At 43.1% G+C, this 13117-nt stretch overlaps 1 protein-coding gene across 1 annotated transcript in view; it reads right to left on the reverse strand.

Moving 5' to 3' along the window:
* Nucleotides 1-2216: 2216 nt before the first annotated feature.
* Nucleotides 2217-13117, reverse strand: part of ADSL (adenylosuccinate lyase) — a 700044-nt gene continuing 689143 nt past the window's right edge. Inside the window, exon 13 of the mRNA XM_073592652.1 lies at nt 2217-2348. Within this exon, the coding sequence (XP_073448753.1) occupies nt 2262-2348 (87 nt within the window). The 3' untranslated portion in view covers nt 2217-2261. The remainder of the gene's footprint in view (nt 2349-13117) is intronic.

The raw sequence follows: 13117 nt of genomic DNA on the forward strand, positions 1-13117 counted from the left end.
CTTATATTCGAATGACCTATACTCGAGTATATATGGTATATTGCTTTGTATTGCTGTCGTAATGTGTTTCTTGTATTCTATTTTAGCTGCCCTGGTTGCTCACTTGCTGTATTTCTTTTCTAACTGGAATGTCGCTTTCTTTTTGTACAGTAGAATTTAGCCACATAGGTTTTAATTTTATTAGCTTATGTTTGTTATCCAATTAGATACAATGACTAACGCACTTGTTTAGTTAATCTTTAAAAAAACAATTGCCTTGTGCACTTTGCAACAAAGCAAATACTGTGTTGTGCAGTAAGGATAGGAGCAAAGCTTATGGAAGTTAGGTTTCTTGACATTTAGAGTTCTTGTCATAACAACATACTTCTTTCCTGTAACTTATGATAAATTTGATTACACCATGGATACCTTTGTCCAAGTTGTCTCTAACTTGCACAGCTGTATTGAGCCCTGTGTTGCTTGAAACTAATAGATCCAACAGAGCATTTTCCCTCGAGTGGGCTTCCACTCGCTGTTCCATGAAACTGTCATACAATGTGTTTTAATAAATGACAAGCTTTTGTTAAGTGTGCAGTTCTATTTGATTAATCAATAACACTGCACTGCTTCACAGCTATTTTAGTCTGTAAAAAGGAGTAAAGACTCTTCCTCATCCTTTACTATTTATTCATACTATTATAAGTAATTTAGTATTTGGTGCACTTTCCAGTCAAAGTATCTCACAAACTGACTTTCAAGCTAATCTTCACATATGTGAATTCCCTTCCCCTTCTTTTGCCAATTATGTCCCTCTCAATATTAGCAGCCCAGTAGTATGAGCTGTCCAATCAGGCCTCCAATTTTCCCAGGAAGTCAATGTGCTCCTTGAATAACAGGACCGCCTGGCAACCAATTACCTGCTGGTTAACTTGCAAAGTTAACTCAAGCAGCTGCCATGCTCCCGCCCTCCATCCAGCATGGTTTTGCCTCTCACTCCGCTCTGCTAGTGAACAGAGAGCAGAGCCAGCGGAGACTGGGGGAAGCATCAGCACAGCCCTAATTGTGATTTACCTGTCGGCTCCCTGCGGTTGACAGGTAGATTGTGATCGTCAGTTTGCCGACCCCGGCCTTAAAAGGAAACCTAACACAAACACGAAGGCTGTCATTTCTGACCCCTCCTGAAAATTTTCATGGATTGGATAACTTACCAAGGCTCTTACTTTGATTAGTGGAGTGGAGTTCCACCCAAAAATGGAACTTCCACTTTTTGGATTCCCCCCCCCTCCGGTGTCACATTTGGCACCTTTCAGGGGGGAGGAGGGAGCAGATACCTGTCTAATACAGGTATTTGTTCCCACCTACTGGCATAGATCACTGCAGTGATTGCGGTGACCTACGCCACTTCCGCCGCCTACCCCGTCCTCCCCCGCTGTATTCTGTGAGACACAGAATACAGCAGGGACCTGTGAGGTCGCGCAGCGCGACTCGCGCATGCGCAGTAGGGAACCAGGAAGTGAAGCCGCACGACTTCGCTTCCTTATTCCCTTACCGAGGATGGCGGCGGCAGCAGCCGAGAGCCGAAGGACGGATCGGCTTCGACTGCCGACACCGCGGGCTCCCTGGACAGGTAAGTGCCCATATATTAAAAGTCAGCAGCTGCAGTATTTGTAGCTGCTGGCTTTTAATATTTTTTTTCCAGCAAAACTCTGCTTTAAGCTGGACATAGATAGAGTATAATTCAGCTGGTTCAGCAGGTACTGCCTGAAATTCCATTAATCTATGGCCGATTCTGTTCCAAAGCAGTCGATCCACTTATCGCCCACTCACAAATATGCTACAGCGCTGATCAGTTTATTCAGACAGCAAAGTAGTCCAGCTGACTCCTCCGCTGTCAGAATAGGCACAGCAGGAAGGATTCCCATATCCACCTTGAATGAGCAGAAAGGTAAATTGGTTCAGTTATTTTTGTTCAGCCCACTGAATGAACAAAACAAAAAAAAAACTAAGCCATGTATGGCCAGCTTTGGAAGTATTGAAACAAGAGAATGAGCATAATCTGAGTCCCTCATATTTCTCTAATTATAGGTTTGCTTAAATAAACCATGAATCATGGGAAAGTCTTGTTATACCTGGTCATACTATAGGTTTGCATGTTCTATCTAAAAGTAAACTAAAATAAAAACTATAAACAGAAAATGTAGTTGTAGGATCTCAATCGTGAAACAAAACACAGGAACTAGTTTGTTCATTTTATTTTCAAAATAAGTATCTCTCTAACACAATCATAGGTCAAGTTCAATTTTCACATCCATTTTGCTCTGGTATGGTGTCAGTAGTGGAATCACTTCCTCCTTCAGAAACTTCATAACCTGTCAAAATAAAAAGTCAGAAACAGGCATGCATTATTTACTTGTTCACCTCCATGTGTGCCACAAATTTTACTAATATTTCACTAAGCTCTGCAGGTTAGTATTGTGCTACATCGAAGGGCTGGGGTTCTAAGAGGTAAACTAGATCACATCTTATGGGTGTTCTCTAAAAGACAATAACACTGTATGTAATCATGTTTTTGGTAATTAATGTAAAGTTGGGCAATTGAAGCTGAGTATATATGCTGAAAAAACCTGCATAGGCAGAAGTTGCCCTTAGTGAAAACTGCTTATGATACAGGCAACTGGACAGTTATACGCAGGGCTTTTTTTCCTCAGAGAATAGGTGCAGGAACTCCCCTCCTTTTAAGTCACTTCTTGTCTCCACTCCCTATCCACCCCCAAGTACTGTCTCTTGGTTCCACCCCCTACTCACCTCCCAGTACCACTGCTTTTAGAGAATACAGAACCATGTTTTTTGTGGTGTTAAGCAATGTGTATGCAATTTGATGCAGCCAGCAACAATAGCCCGCCCTCCCCCCCCCGAAAAAAATAGACCCCCATCCCAGCTACACTAGAATCTCCCAACAAAAACAGAACCGCCCACCAACAATAGAGCATCCCTCGCAAAAAATTGATTGCCCCCAGCAACAATATATCCCCCTAGCAACAAAAGACCTCACCCCAGCAATAATAGACCCCTCACACAGCATTATACCCCACCCAAAAACCATGGGTCCCATTACAAAATACCACCTCAGCAACAATAAATCCACCCCAGCAACAATAGACCTCTTCCTCATCAGTAGATCCCTCCCAGCAAGAACTGATCCCTCAGCAACAGAAGACAGCCTAAGCAAAAATAGACCCCCATGCAAAAACAGATCCCCACTAGTTAGAATAGATCCCCTAGTAGCCAGCATCATAGACCCTCCAGCGTCTTGTACCATTACATGTAATCACTGCTGGAGGTGCCGGAACTGTGCTCCCCCACATTCCCGCTGAAAAAAAGTTCTGTTCTCCCTATAGCCTCCCTCAGATAAGTTAGATAAAGAACCAGCCATCCTATTAAAAAGGATTCATTTAGAGCTTGTTCACACAATAACTGGACGGCATTTATTCAGCATTTTTAACCACTTGCTGATCGCCTCACGACGATATACGTCGGCAGAATGGCACGGGCAGGCAGAGTAATGCATGGGTACGTTACTCCCCTCCCGCAGGCGGGGGGAGTGATCCGTCCTGAGGGGGAGGCCACTGATTTATGGCCTCTCCCTCACGATCGCTCCTGGTGAACGAGAAGCTTCCTCTGCTTCTGAACTGTAAACAAAAGCAGAGGAAGTGATGTCATCTATCATCGTGGAGCCTTTTCGTTCCGGCTTCTGAGGGGAGTAGACATGACAGTGAGTCTGCACCAACACTACACTAACACTAGCACACCTAGGCACATAAACCCCCCCCCCCGATCACCCCCCTGTCACAGTGACACCAATAGCAGTTTTTATTTGTTTACTGATTACTGCATTGGTGTCATTTGTGACTGTTATAAGTGTTAGGGCAGTTAGTGGTAGGCCCCTTTAGGTCTAGGGTACCCCCTAACCCCCCCAATAAAGGTTTAACCCCTTGATCACCCCTGGTTAACCCTTTCATCCCGTCGCCAGTGTCACTAAGCGATCTTTTTTCTGATCGCCGTCTTAGTGTCACAGGTGATGCTAGTTAGCCAGGTAGGTATTTAGGTTCACCGTCAGCTTTTCATAGCGTCAGGTACCCCCATATACTACCTAATAAAGGTTTTAACCCCCTGATTGCCCCCTAGTTAACCCTTTCACCAGTGATCACCGTATAAGTGTTACAGGTGATGCTGGCTAGTTAGTTTTTTATACCCGCCTTTTATTACCCAATAAAGGTTTAACCCCTTGATCGCCCGGCAGGTGATAGCAGTTATGTTTTAGGGTCAGTTATGGTCTGCGTCGCCCCAGGCAGCGTCAGATTAGTGCGAGTACCGCTAACACCCATTCACGCAGCATACACTTCCCTTAGTGGTATAGTATCTAAACCGATCAATATCTGATCAGATCTATACTAGCGTCCCCAGCAGTTTAGGGTTCCCAAAAACGCAGTGTTAGCGGGATCAGCCCAGATACCTGCTAGCAGCTGCGTTTTGCCCCTCCGCCCAGCCCACCCAAGTGCAGTATCGATCGATCACTGTCACTTACAAAACACAACACCAATAACTGCAGCGTTTGCAGAGTCAGACCTGATCCCTGCGATTGCTAAGTTTTTTTGGTAGCGTTTGTTACAGTTGCTGACAGCCTAGGAGCTTTTTTTTACCTGTGAGTCTCACTAGTGTGCCAGTAAATTTAGAGCCCAAAATGGAAAATCGAAGGTACACTAGTGAAGAGGCCTACACATTTCTGATCATGACAGATAGTGAAGAGGAAGTCACTCATCTGTCAGATTCAGGCTTGTGGTCCCTGCCAAGGTCAGATGTACCAGACTCTGATCTTTTTCTGCTGTTGAGGTGCAAGAACCGCAGGGCTCTCGTATGGAGCAGAGAAGTACTAGTGCAACTCATCCTTCTAGTGAGCTGGCAAGCACCAGCGGCCTAGTACACCCTGGTCGCAGTCAAACTAGCACTGTAGTAACACGTGGTGACGTGGCGAGTCCCATAAGTGCATTTCAAGCTGGAGAGGTGGCAAGCACAAGTAGTGTCCCGCTGCCACCAAGAAGACAAAGACAGGCCCGTCGAGCCCATAGTGCCCTTCCTGCTGCATTTGCCATTCCTAATTGGGAACCCACCACTTCTGCAGCACCCGTACTTCCCCCATTCATTGGCCAACCCGGCATTCAGGTGGAAACAGTTGATTTTACGACACTTGATTTTTATTCGCTGTTTTTCACCAAAGATCTCTATAGATCTATTGTGGACCAAAGTAATTTGTATGCTAGTCAATACATTGCCGCTAATCCCCAGTCCTCCCTTGCCAGAGATTGGAAACCAATTACGGTTTCCGAATTTAAGACCTTTCTGGGCCTATCCCTCGACATGGGCATAGTTAAAATTGGTACGTTGCGGTCATATTGGTCCACTGACCCAATCTACCATATGCCTGTGTTCTCTGCCTCCATGACCAGGGCACAATACGAGTAGATCTTGCGGTTTATGCATTTCAACAACAATGAACTCTGTCGGCCTTGTGGAGACCCTGGATACGATCGGCTCTACAAAATTCAGCCCCTCGTAAACCACTTCAACCAACGTTTTGCAGACTTGTTTACTCCCCATCAAGTTGTCTGCGTTAATGAGTCCCTGATTAAGTTTTCTAGCCGCTTGTTTTTCAAACAGTATTTTCCCAGCAAGCGTGCCAGATACAGGGTCAAGATGTATAAGCTCTGTGACAGGGCCACAGGCTATACATGTAGTTTTAAGGTTTACGAGGGAAGAGATAGTCACTTAGGGCCGCCAAATCGCCCAGATTACATAGGGAGCGCTGGCAAGATTGTGTGGGACTTGGTGTCACCCTTATTCAGAAAGGGGTACCATTTGTATGTGGACAATTATTACACGAGTGTGCCACTTTGTAGTCACTTAATCATCACATTGGCGCATGTGGCATTGTGTGATCTAATCGCCGGGGCTTTCCCCAGCGGCTTGTAGATTCCAGTCTTAGGCTGGGGGAGAGAGCCTGCTTGAAGTGTAATAACTTGCTCGCTGTGAAGTGGAGGGATAATAAGAATGTTTTTGTTCTTTCCTCCCTTCATGCAGACACGACGGTCCAAATTCCTACGGCGACTGGTGTTGTGGAGAAACCCCTCTGTGTCCGCAAATATAACCAAAATATGGGAGGGGTGGACCTCAACGACCAGTTGTTGGTGCCGTACCTAGTTGCCCGTAAGGCCAGACGCTGGTACAAAAAAGTGTCTGTATTTATTTCAAATGGCTTTGCTAAACACTCGTGTGCTATACAGAGCTTCTGGACGGACTGGATCCTTCCTTAAATTCCAGGAAGAGATCATCAGAGCTGTTCTGTTTCCAGACGGTGCTCCACCTCACCTTCCCAATCCAAATGCAGTAAGCCGGCTGCATGAGAGGCATTTTCTCTATGTCCTCCCGAGTACCCCTACCCAACGAGCCCCCAAAGAGGATGTTGTGTCTGCAGCAAGCGTGGATATAGGCGTGACACCAGCTATTATTGTCCCTCCTGTCCTGACAATCCTGGTCTTTGCATTGGTGAATGTTTTGAACGCTACCATACACTAGTTTAGTATTAGTGTAGCGTACAGCACTGCACAGACTAGGACACACTTTCACAGGGTCTCCCAAGATGCCAGATGAGAGACCCGAACCTGGAACCGGTACAAAAAAAAAAGTAAAAAAAAAAAAATTAAAAACACCAAAAATATATATATAAAAAAAAAAAAAAAAAAATTAGTTGTTTTTTTGTTCTCTCTCTCTCTCTTCTGTTATGCGCTTTTTTACTGTATTCTACTCTGCAATGTTTTATTGTTATTATGTTTTATCATGTTTGCTTTTCAGGTATGCAATTTTTTTATACTTTACTGCTTACTGTGTTTTATTGTTAACCATTTTTTTGTTTTCAGGTACGCCATTCAGCTGCAGCATGGATTTATTTATCTTGACAGCAACAGCGTTTGCTCCCACAATACAAAAAGCTGTGACTCCAGCGCTGTAGGAGGTGATTTTACCACCACAGTTAAAAAAAAGATATATATGCTCTTGGAGGGGTGGAGGAGCGACTTGCTCCCAACTTTTGGGGCAGATGCCCCCATGCTGCGGCATATATATATTTTAGGCACAGATTGCGTTAAAAAATGTTTTATTTTTTACTATTTTTTTGTATTTGCTTTGCATGTATGGTATGTCTTACTGTTATACTGTAATGTTACTTTGTTTTATTGTTAACCATCATTTGCTTAGCAGGTATGCCATTCAGTTGCAGTGCGGATTTATTTATCTTGACAGCAACAGCGTTTGCTCCAACGATACATAAAGCCGTGACTCCAGCGCTGTAGGAGGTGATTTCCCCACCACAGTTAAAAACAAAATGGTGCATGTATGCCCATCATTAGAAGTGGGTGGATGAAGGGAGGTATTCTAATGGTGGGCATACCCACCGATCAATCTCTTTTTTTCGTTCAGCCCACAGGCTGCATGAAAAAAAAGATTACAATATATGCCCAACAAGGACCAGCAACATAATGGTATGTTGCTGGACTTTGAGTGGTTATACCAAAATGATGCCTGCGGGTTTAGGTATCATCTTGGTATCATTCTTTTCAGCCAGCGGTCGGCTTTCATGTAAAAGCAATCCTAGCGGCTAATTAGCCTCTAGACTGCTTTTACAAGCAGTGGGAGGGAATGTCTCCCCCCCCCCCACAGTCTTCCATGGTTTTCTCAGGCTCTCTTGTCCCAACAGGGAACCTGAGAATGTAGCCGGTGGTTCCGCCAGCTGACCATAGAGCCGATCAGAGACCAGAACGGCTCCAATTATCTCTATGGCCTAAGAAACCGGAAGCTACGAGCATTTCATGACTTCGGTTTCGCCAGATGTAAACAACGCCATTGGGAAATTGGGAAAGCATTTTATCACACCGATCTTGGTGTTGTCAGATGCTTTGAGGGCAGAGGAGAGATCTAGGGTTTAATAGACCCCAATATTTTCAAAAAAAGAGTACCTGTCACTACCTATTGCTATCATAGGGAATATTTACATTTCCTGAGATAACAATAAAAAAAAATGAAAGGAACAGTTTAACAATAAAAAAGCAAAATACATAAAAAAAAACAAAAAAAAAAACAAATAAAAACAAAAAAAAACACCCCTGCCCCCCCCCCTCGCGCAAAGGTGAACGCAAGCATCGGTCTGGCGTCATATGTAAACATCAATTGCACAATGCATGTGAGGCATCACTGCGAAGGTCAGATCGAGGGCAGTAATTTTAGCAGTAGACCTCCTCTGTAAATCAAAAGTGGTAACCTATAAAGGCTTTTAAAAATGTATGTAGTTTGTCGCCGCTGCACATTTGTGCGCAATTTTAAAGCATGTCGTGTTTGGTATCCATGTACTCGGCCTAAGATCATCTTTTTTATTACATCAAACATTTGGGCAATATAGTGTGTTTTAGTTCATTAAAATCATTTTTTTTTGCAAAAAAAAAAAAAAAAGCGTTTGAAAAATCGCTGCGCAAATACTGTGTGAAAATAAAAATGAAACACCAGCCATTTTAATCTGTAGGGCCTTTGCTTAAAAAAAATATATATATAATTTTCGGGGGTTCAAAGTAATTTTCTTGAAAAAAAAAAAAACAATTTTTCATGTAAACAAAAAGAGTCAGAAAGGCCTTCGTCTTCAAGTGGTTAGAAGAGTGGGTGATGTGTGACATAAGCTTCTAAATGTTGCGCATAAAATGCCAGGACAGTTCAAACCCCCACCAAATTACCCCATTTTAGAAAGTAGACACCCCAATCTATTTGCTGAGAGGCATGTCGTGCCCATGGAATATTTGATATTTTGATACAAGTTGCGGGAAAAAGACAATTTTTTTTTTTTTTTTTTGCACAAAGTTGTCACTAAATGATATATTGCTCAAACATGCCATGGGCATATGTGAAATTACACCCCAAAATACATTCTGTTGCTTCTCCTGAGTACAGGGATACCACATGTGAGACTTTTTGGGAGCCTAGCCGCGTACGGGACCCCAAAAACCAAGCTCCGCCTTCAGGCTTTCACAGTCTATCACAGTTTTGGAGGCCATGGAATGCCCAGATGGCACAAAGTAGAAAAAGGAAAGTAGACACCCCAAGCTATTTGCTGAGAGGTATGGTGAGTATTTTGCAGACCTTGCTTTTTGCTTTTTGTCACAAAGTTTTGAAAATTGAAAAAAGAAAAAAAAAAAAAAAAAACATTTTTCTTTTTTTTCTTCATTTTCAAAAAAAAAACGAGAGCTGCAAAATACTCACCATGCCTCTCAGAAAATAGCTTGGGGTGTCTACTTTCCAAAATGGGGTCATTTGGGTGGGTTTTGTGCCATCTTGGCATTTTATGGTCTTCAAAACTGTGATAGGTAGTGAGGAGTGAAATAAAAAATTTACTCCCTTAGAAATCCTGAAGGCGGTGCTTGGTTTTTGGGGCCCCGTACGCGGCTAGGCTCCCAAAAAGTCCCACACATGTGGTATCCCCATACTCAGGAGAAGCAGCAAAATGTATTTTGGGGTGCAATTCCACATATAACCATGGCATGTCAATGTGTGAGCAATATATCATTTAGTGACAAATTTTTGTAAAAATTTTTTTTTTTGTTTTTGTCATTATTTAATCACTTGGGACAAAAAAATTTAATATTCGATGGGCTCAACATGCCTCTCAGCAATTTCCTTGGGGTGTCTACTTTCCAAAATGGGGTCATTTGGGGGGGGGGGGGTTGTACTGCCCTGCCATTTTAGCACCTCAAGAAATGAGATAGGCAGTCAAACTAAAAACTATGTAAATTCCAGAAAATGTACCCTAGTTGTAGATGCTATAACTTTTGCGCAAACCAATAAATATACGCTTATGGACATTTTTTTTACCAAAGACATGTGGCTGAATACATTTTGGCTTAAATATATAATTGAGTTTACTGGATTTTTCTTATAACAAAAATTAGAAAATATTTTTTTCAAAATTTTTGGTCTTTTTCCGCTTATATCGCAAAAAAGAAAAATCGCAGAGGCAATCAAATACCATCAAAAGAACAAAAGGACGCAAATTTTATTTGGGTACAGCATTGCATGACCGCGCAATTACCAGTTAAAGCAGCGCAGTGCCATATTGTAAAAAGTCCTCTGGTCTTTAGGCAGCCAAATGGTCCAGGCTTAAGTGGTTAAAGTCTCCTAACCGTCCTACGTTTGCCATGTATATTACAATGGCATTGCACAGTCCTGTTCACACAGGAGCAGTAGCGTTGTGTTAAAAATTAAGCAGCATGTCGATTTCACAAGGCATAAACGCTTATCAGCCACCTTCATTGATTTCAATGGTAACGCTCTATAACTGTACTTTAACAGCACCCATAGGATTTATAAAGTGTTAGCTGTGCACTTTGGGGAAAGGCAGTGGAGGTTTCTGTATCCCACAATGCAGTGGGAAATCGAGAACTAGGACAGAGCAGCTACAGCTACTTCTTGTTTGTACAGAGCAGCCATGGTAACACCATTTGCTGCTGTGTGCAAGGAAAGCATCAAGCCAGCCAGCAATACTGCCAGTGCAAGGTAGGAGCAGAGGCATTGATCATTATTGCCAGTGGCAAAGCTTTTTGTTTCAGCAAATTGAGCTGGACCAAGCCAAGTGAGCATTCACAAAAATTTCTGCTATCACACTACAACCTAACCACACCTCAGAGTAGATAATCACTTCCCCCTTAAGCACTTCCCATTAGAAATGCAACACTTTAATGAGCATTTATCCAGCATTATTAAGGCTTTAACACTTTATAAACGCAATAAAAAAAATGTCATAAAAACATCATAACTGCTATAGGCGTGTTAATGAGCATTGCTTCGTTCTTAATAATCATGATGAAATTCGTAGGCCTGGACTTCCGGAACACATCACTTTCACTGTTTGGAATGCAGATGGAACGCAAACCGTCGTTCCTAGTGTAAAATAACATGCTTGAGTTTTAGATTGTCATGTAAGTGTATTTTTATTGCTTTTTTCATTAAATTAATCCTACTACACTATGAGAGAGTTCCCTATCTCTTTATATATGGATTGTCTGGCATACCATCAAGCTGCTTAAAGGTGCAGTTGGTGGCAAATTTGTCCATGTGTACCAGGCTAACCAGGAGACAAATCATAGGTTGATGGGAGTCTATTCATCACCTGCGAGAGCGCATTTGACCTCCTTTTTAACCACTTGAGGTCCGGGCCATAGCCGAATGACGGCCACAGCGCGGACCTCAATTTCCGGGAGGTCGTCATGGGACGTTCTCCCCTGTGCAAGCGCACCCTGCAGGGCGCGTGGTGCGCCCGCTGTGATCACCGAGTCACGGAGGATCACAGATCCGAGTAAGGGGCCGATCCCGGCCCCTTACCATGTGATCAGCTGTCAGCCATTGACAGGTGATCACATGATGTAAACAAAAGCTCGGTAATCGTTTTTTTTCTCCTCACGCTGACAGCGTGAGGAGAAAAAAAAGCCGATCACCGGTTTATGTTAAAGGGACATCGGTCCCGAAGAGGAAGGAGGTACATATGCCTCATCTGTGCCTGCCAGTGCCACCTGCCTTTGCCCACAGTGCCCAGCAGTGCCACCTATCACTGCTCACAAGCGCCACCTATCAATGCCCATAAGTGGTGCCAATTAGTGCCACCTAGCAGTGCTGCCAGTGTAAGCAATCAGTGCCCATCACTGCCACCCATCAGTGCCCATCACTGCCACCCATCGGTGCCCATCACTGCTGCCTCATCAGCGTACATCAATGGAGAAAAATTACCTGTTTGCAAAATTTTATAAAACATAAAAAAAAATATATATTTTTTTTTAATTCGGACTTTCAATTTTTTTTAACAAAATCTAAAAACCGCAGAGGTGATCAAATACCACCAAAAGAAAGCTCTATTTGTGGGAAAAAAATGATACAAATTTCATTTGAGTACATTGTTGTATGACCGCACAATTGTCATTCAAAGTGCGACAGTGCTAAAAGCTGAAAATTGGTCTGGACAGGAGGGGGGTTTAAGTGCCCAGTAAGCAAGGGGTTAATTAAAGGGGTCGACCACTTCCGTGAGTGCAGCGTGCAAATGGTGGGAGTAGAGCAAGATTACCGTGATGGCACATGTTTTTTAAAGTCCTTTGGACTTTTATTTTCACTGAGCACATGCTTTGGAATTAGTGAATATTTTGATTTCATAATTGGACTTTATTTGGGTCTGATGACAAGCAGCTCATTTTATTTTCATCATATGCTTGGACTGAATGGTCCAAGTTTCTGACAAGGTTAAGTAATGGCATTATAATCTGAAATGTTTTCATTGCAATAAAATCGATAATTAAAATACATAATATAGGATTTTAAGTTATGAAAGGAACAGGCATTTAGGTATGCAGGAAAATAATAAACATGTTATACTCTGTGCAATGTTATTGTACAGAGTGCCCCCTTACCTCATCTGGGGTCCCTTGTCGATGCTTTTGGTGGCTTCTTTTCTCCAAGTGCCCCTTCAGCAAGCTCTGCTCGCTCCTTTGCTGTGCGCATCCACAGACAAACACAACACGTCTCGACTCTGCCCCCACTCCCTCCTCACAGAATTTGATTGACAGCAGCAGGTGCCAATGGCTCCCGCTGCTGCCTCTGTCCTTAGAATGCAGGAGGAGAGGAGAGAGAACTGTCGCCGGGCACATCGCTGAATCAATAAAGGCGTATGGGGGGGTTCCCTGCAGACTTAGATCAGATTAGATGGCTTAGATCACCACAGATTCTGTGGCAAACTATCACCGGAAGTGGGAGCAAAAACCTGTATTAGACGGGTATCTGCTCCCCCCTCCCCCTGAAAGGTGCCAAATGTGACACCGTAAGGGGGGAGGAATCGGATAAGCGGAAGTTCCATTTTTGGGTGGAACTGCACTTTAACAATAATACACAGTAAACAGTAAGGTTATAAAAGAATTACATACCTGAGTAGCAAACATTATAAAACATTGCAGTTATGAAATACAGAAAAACAGAGCAGAATAATAGAGAGAACAACAGAGAGAGAGAA

This window comes from Aquarana catesbeiana, linkage group LG07 (assembly GCF_042186555.1).
Source record: "Aquarana catesbeiana isolate 2022-GZ linkage group LG07, ASM4218655v1, whole genome shotgun sequence".
Taxonomy (NCBI): domain Eukaryota; kingdom Metazoa; phylum Chordata; class Amphibia; order Anura; family Ranidae; genus Aquarana; species Aquarana catesbeiana.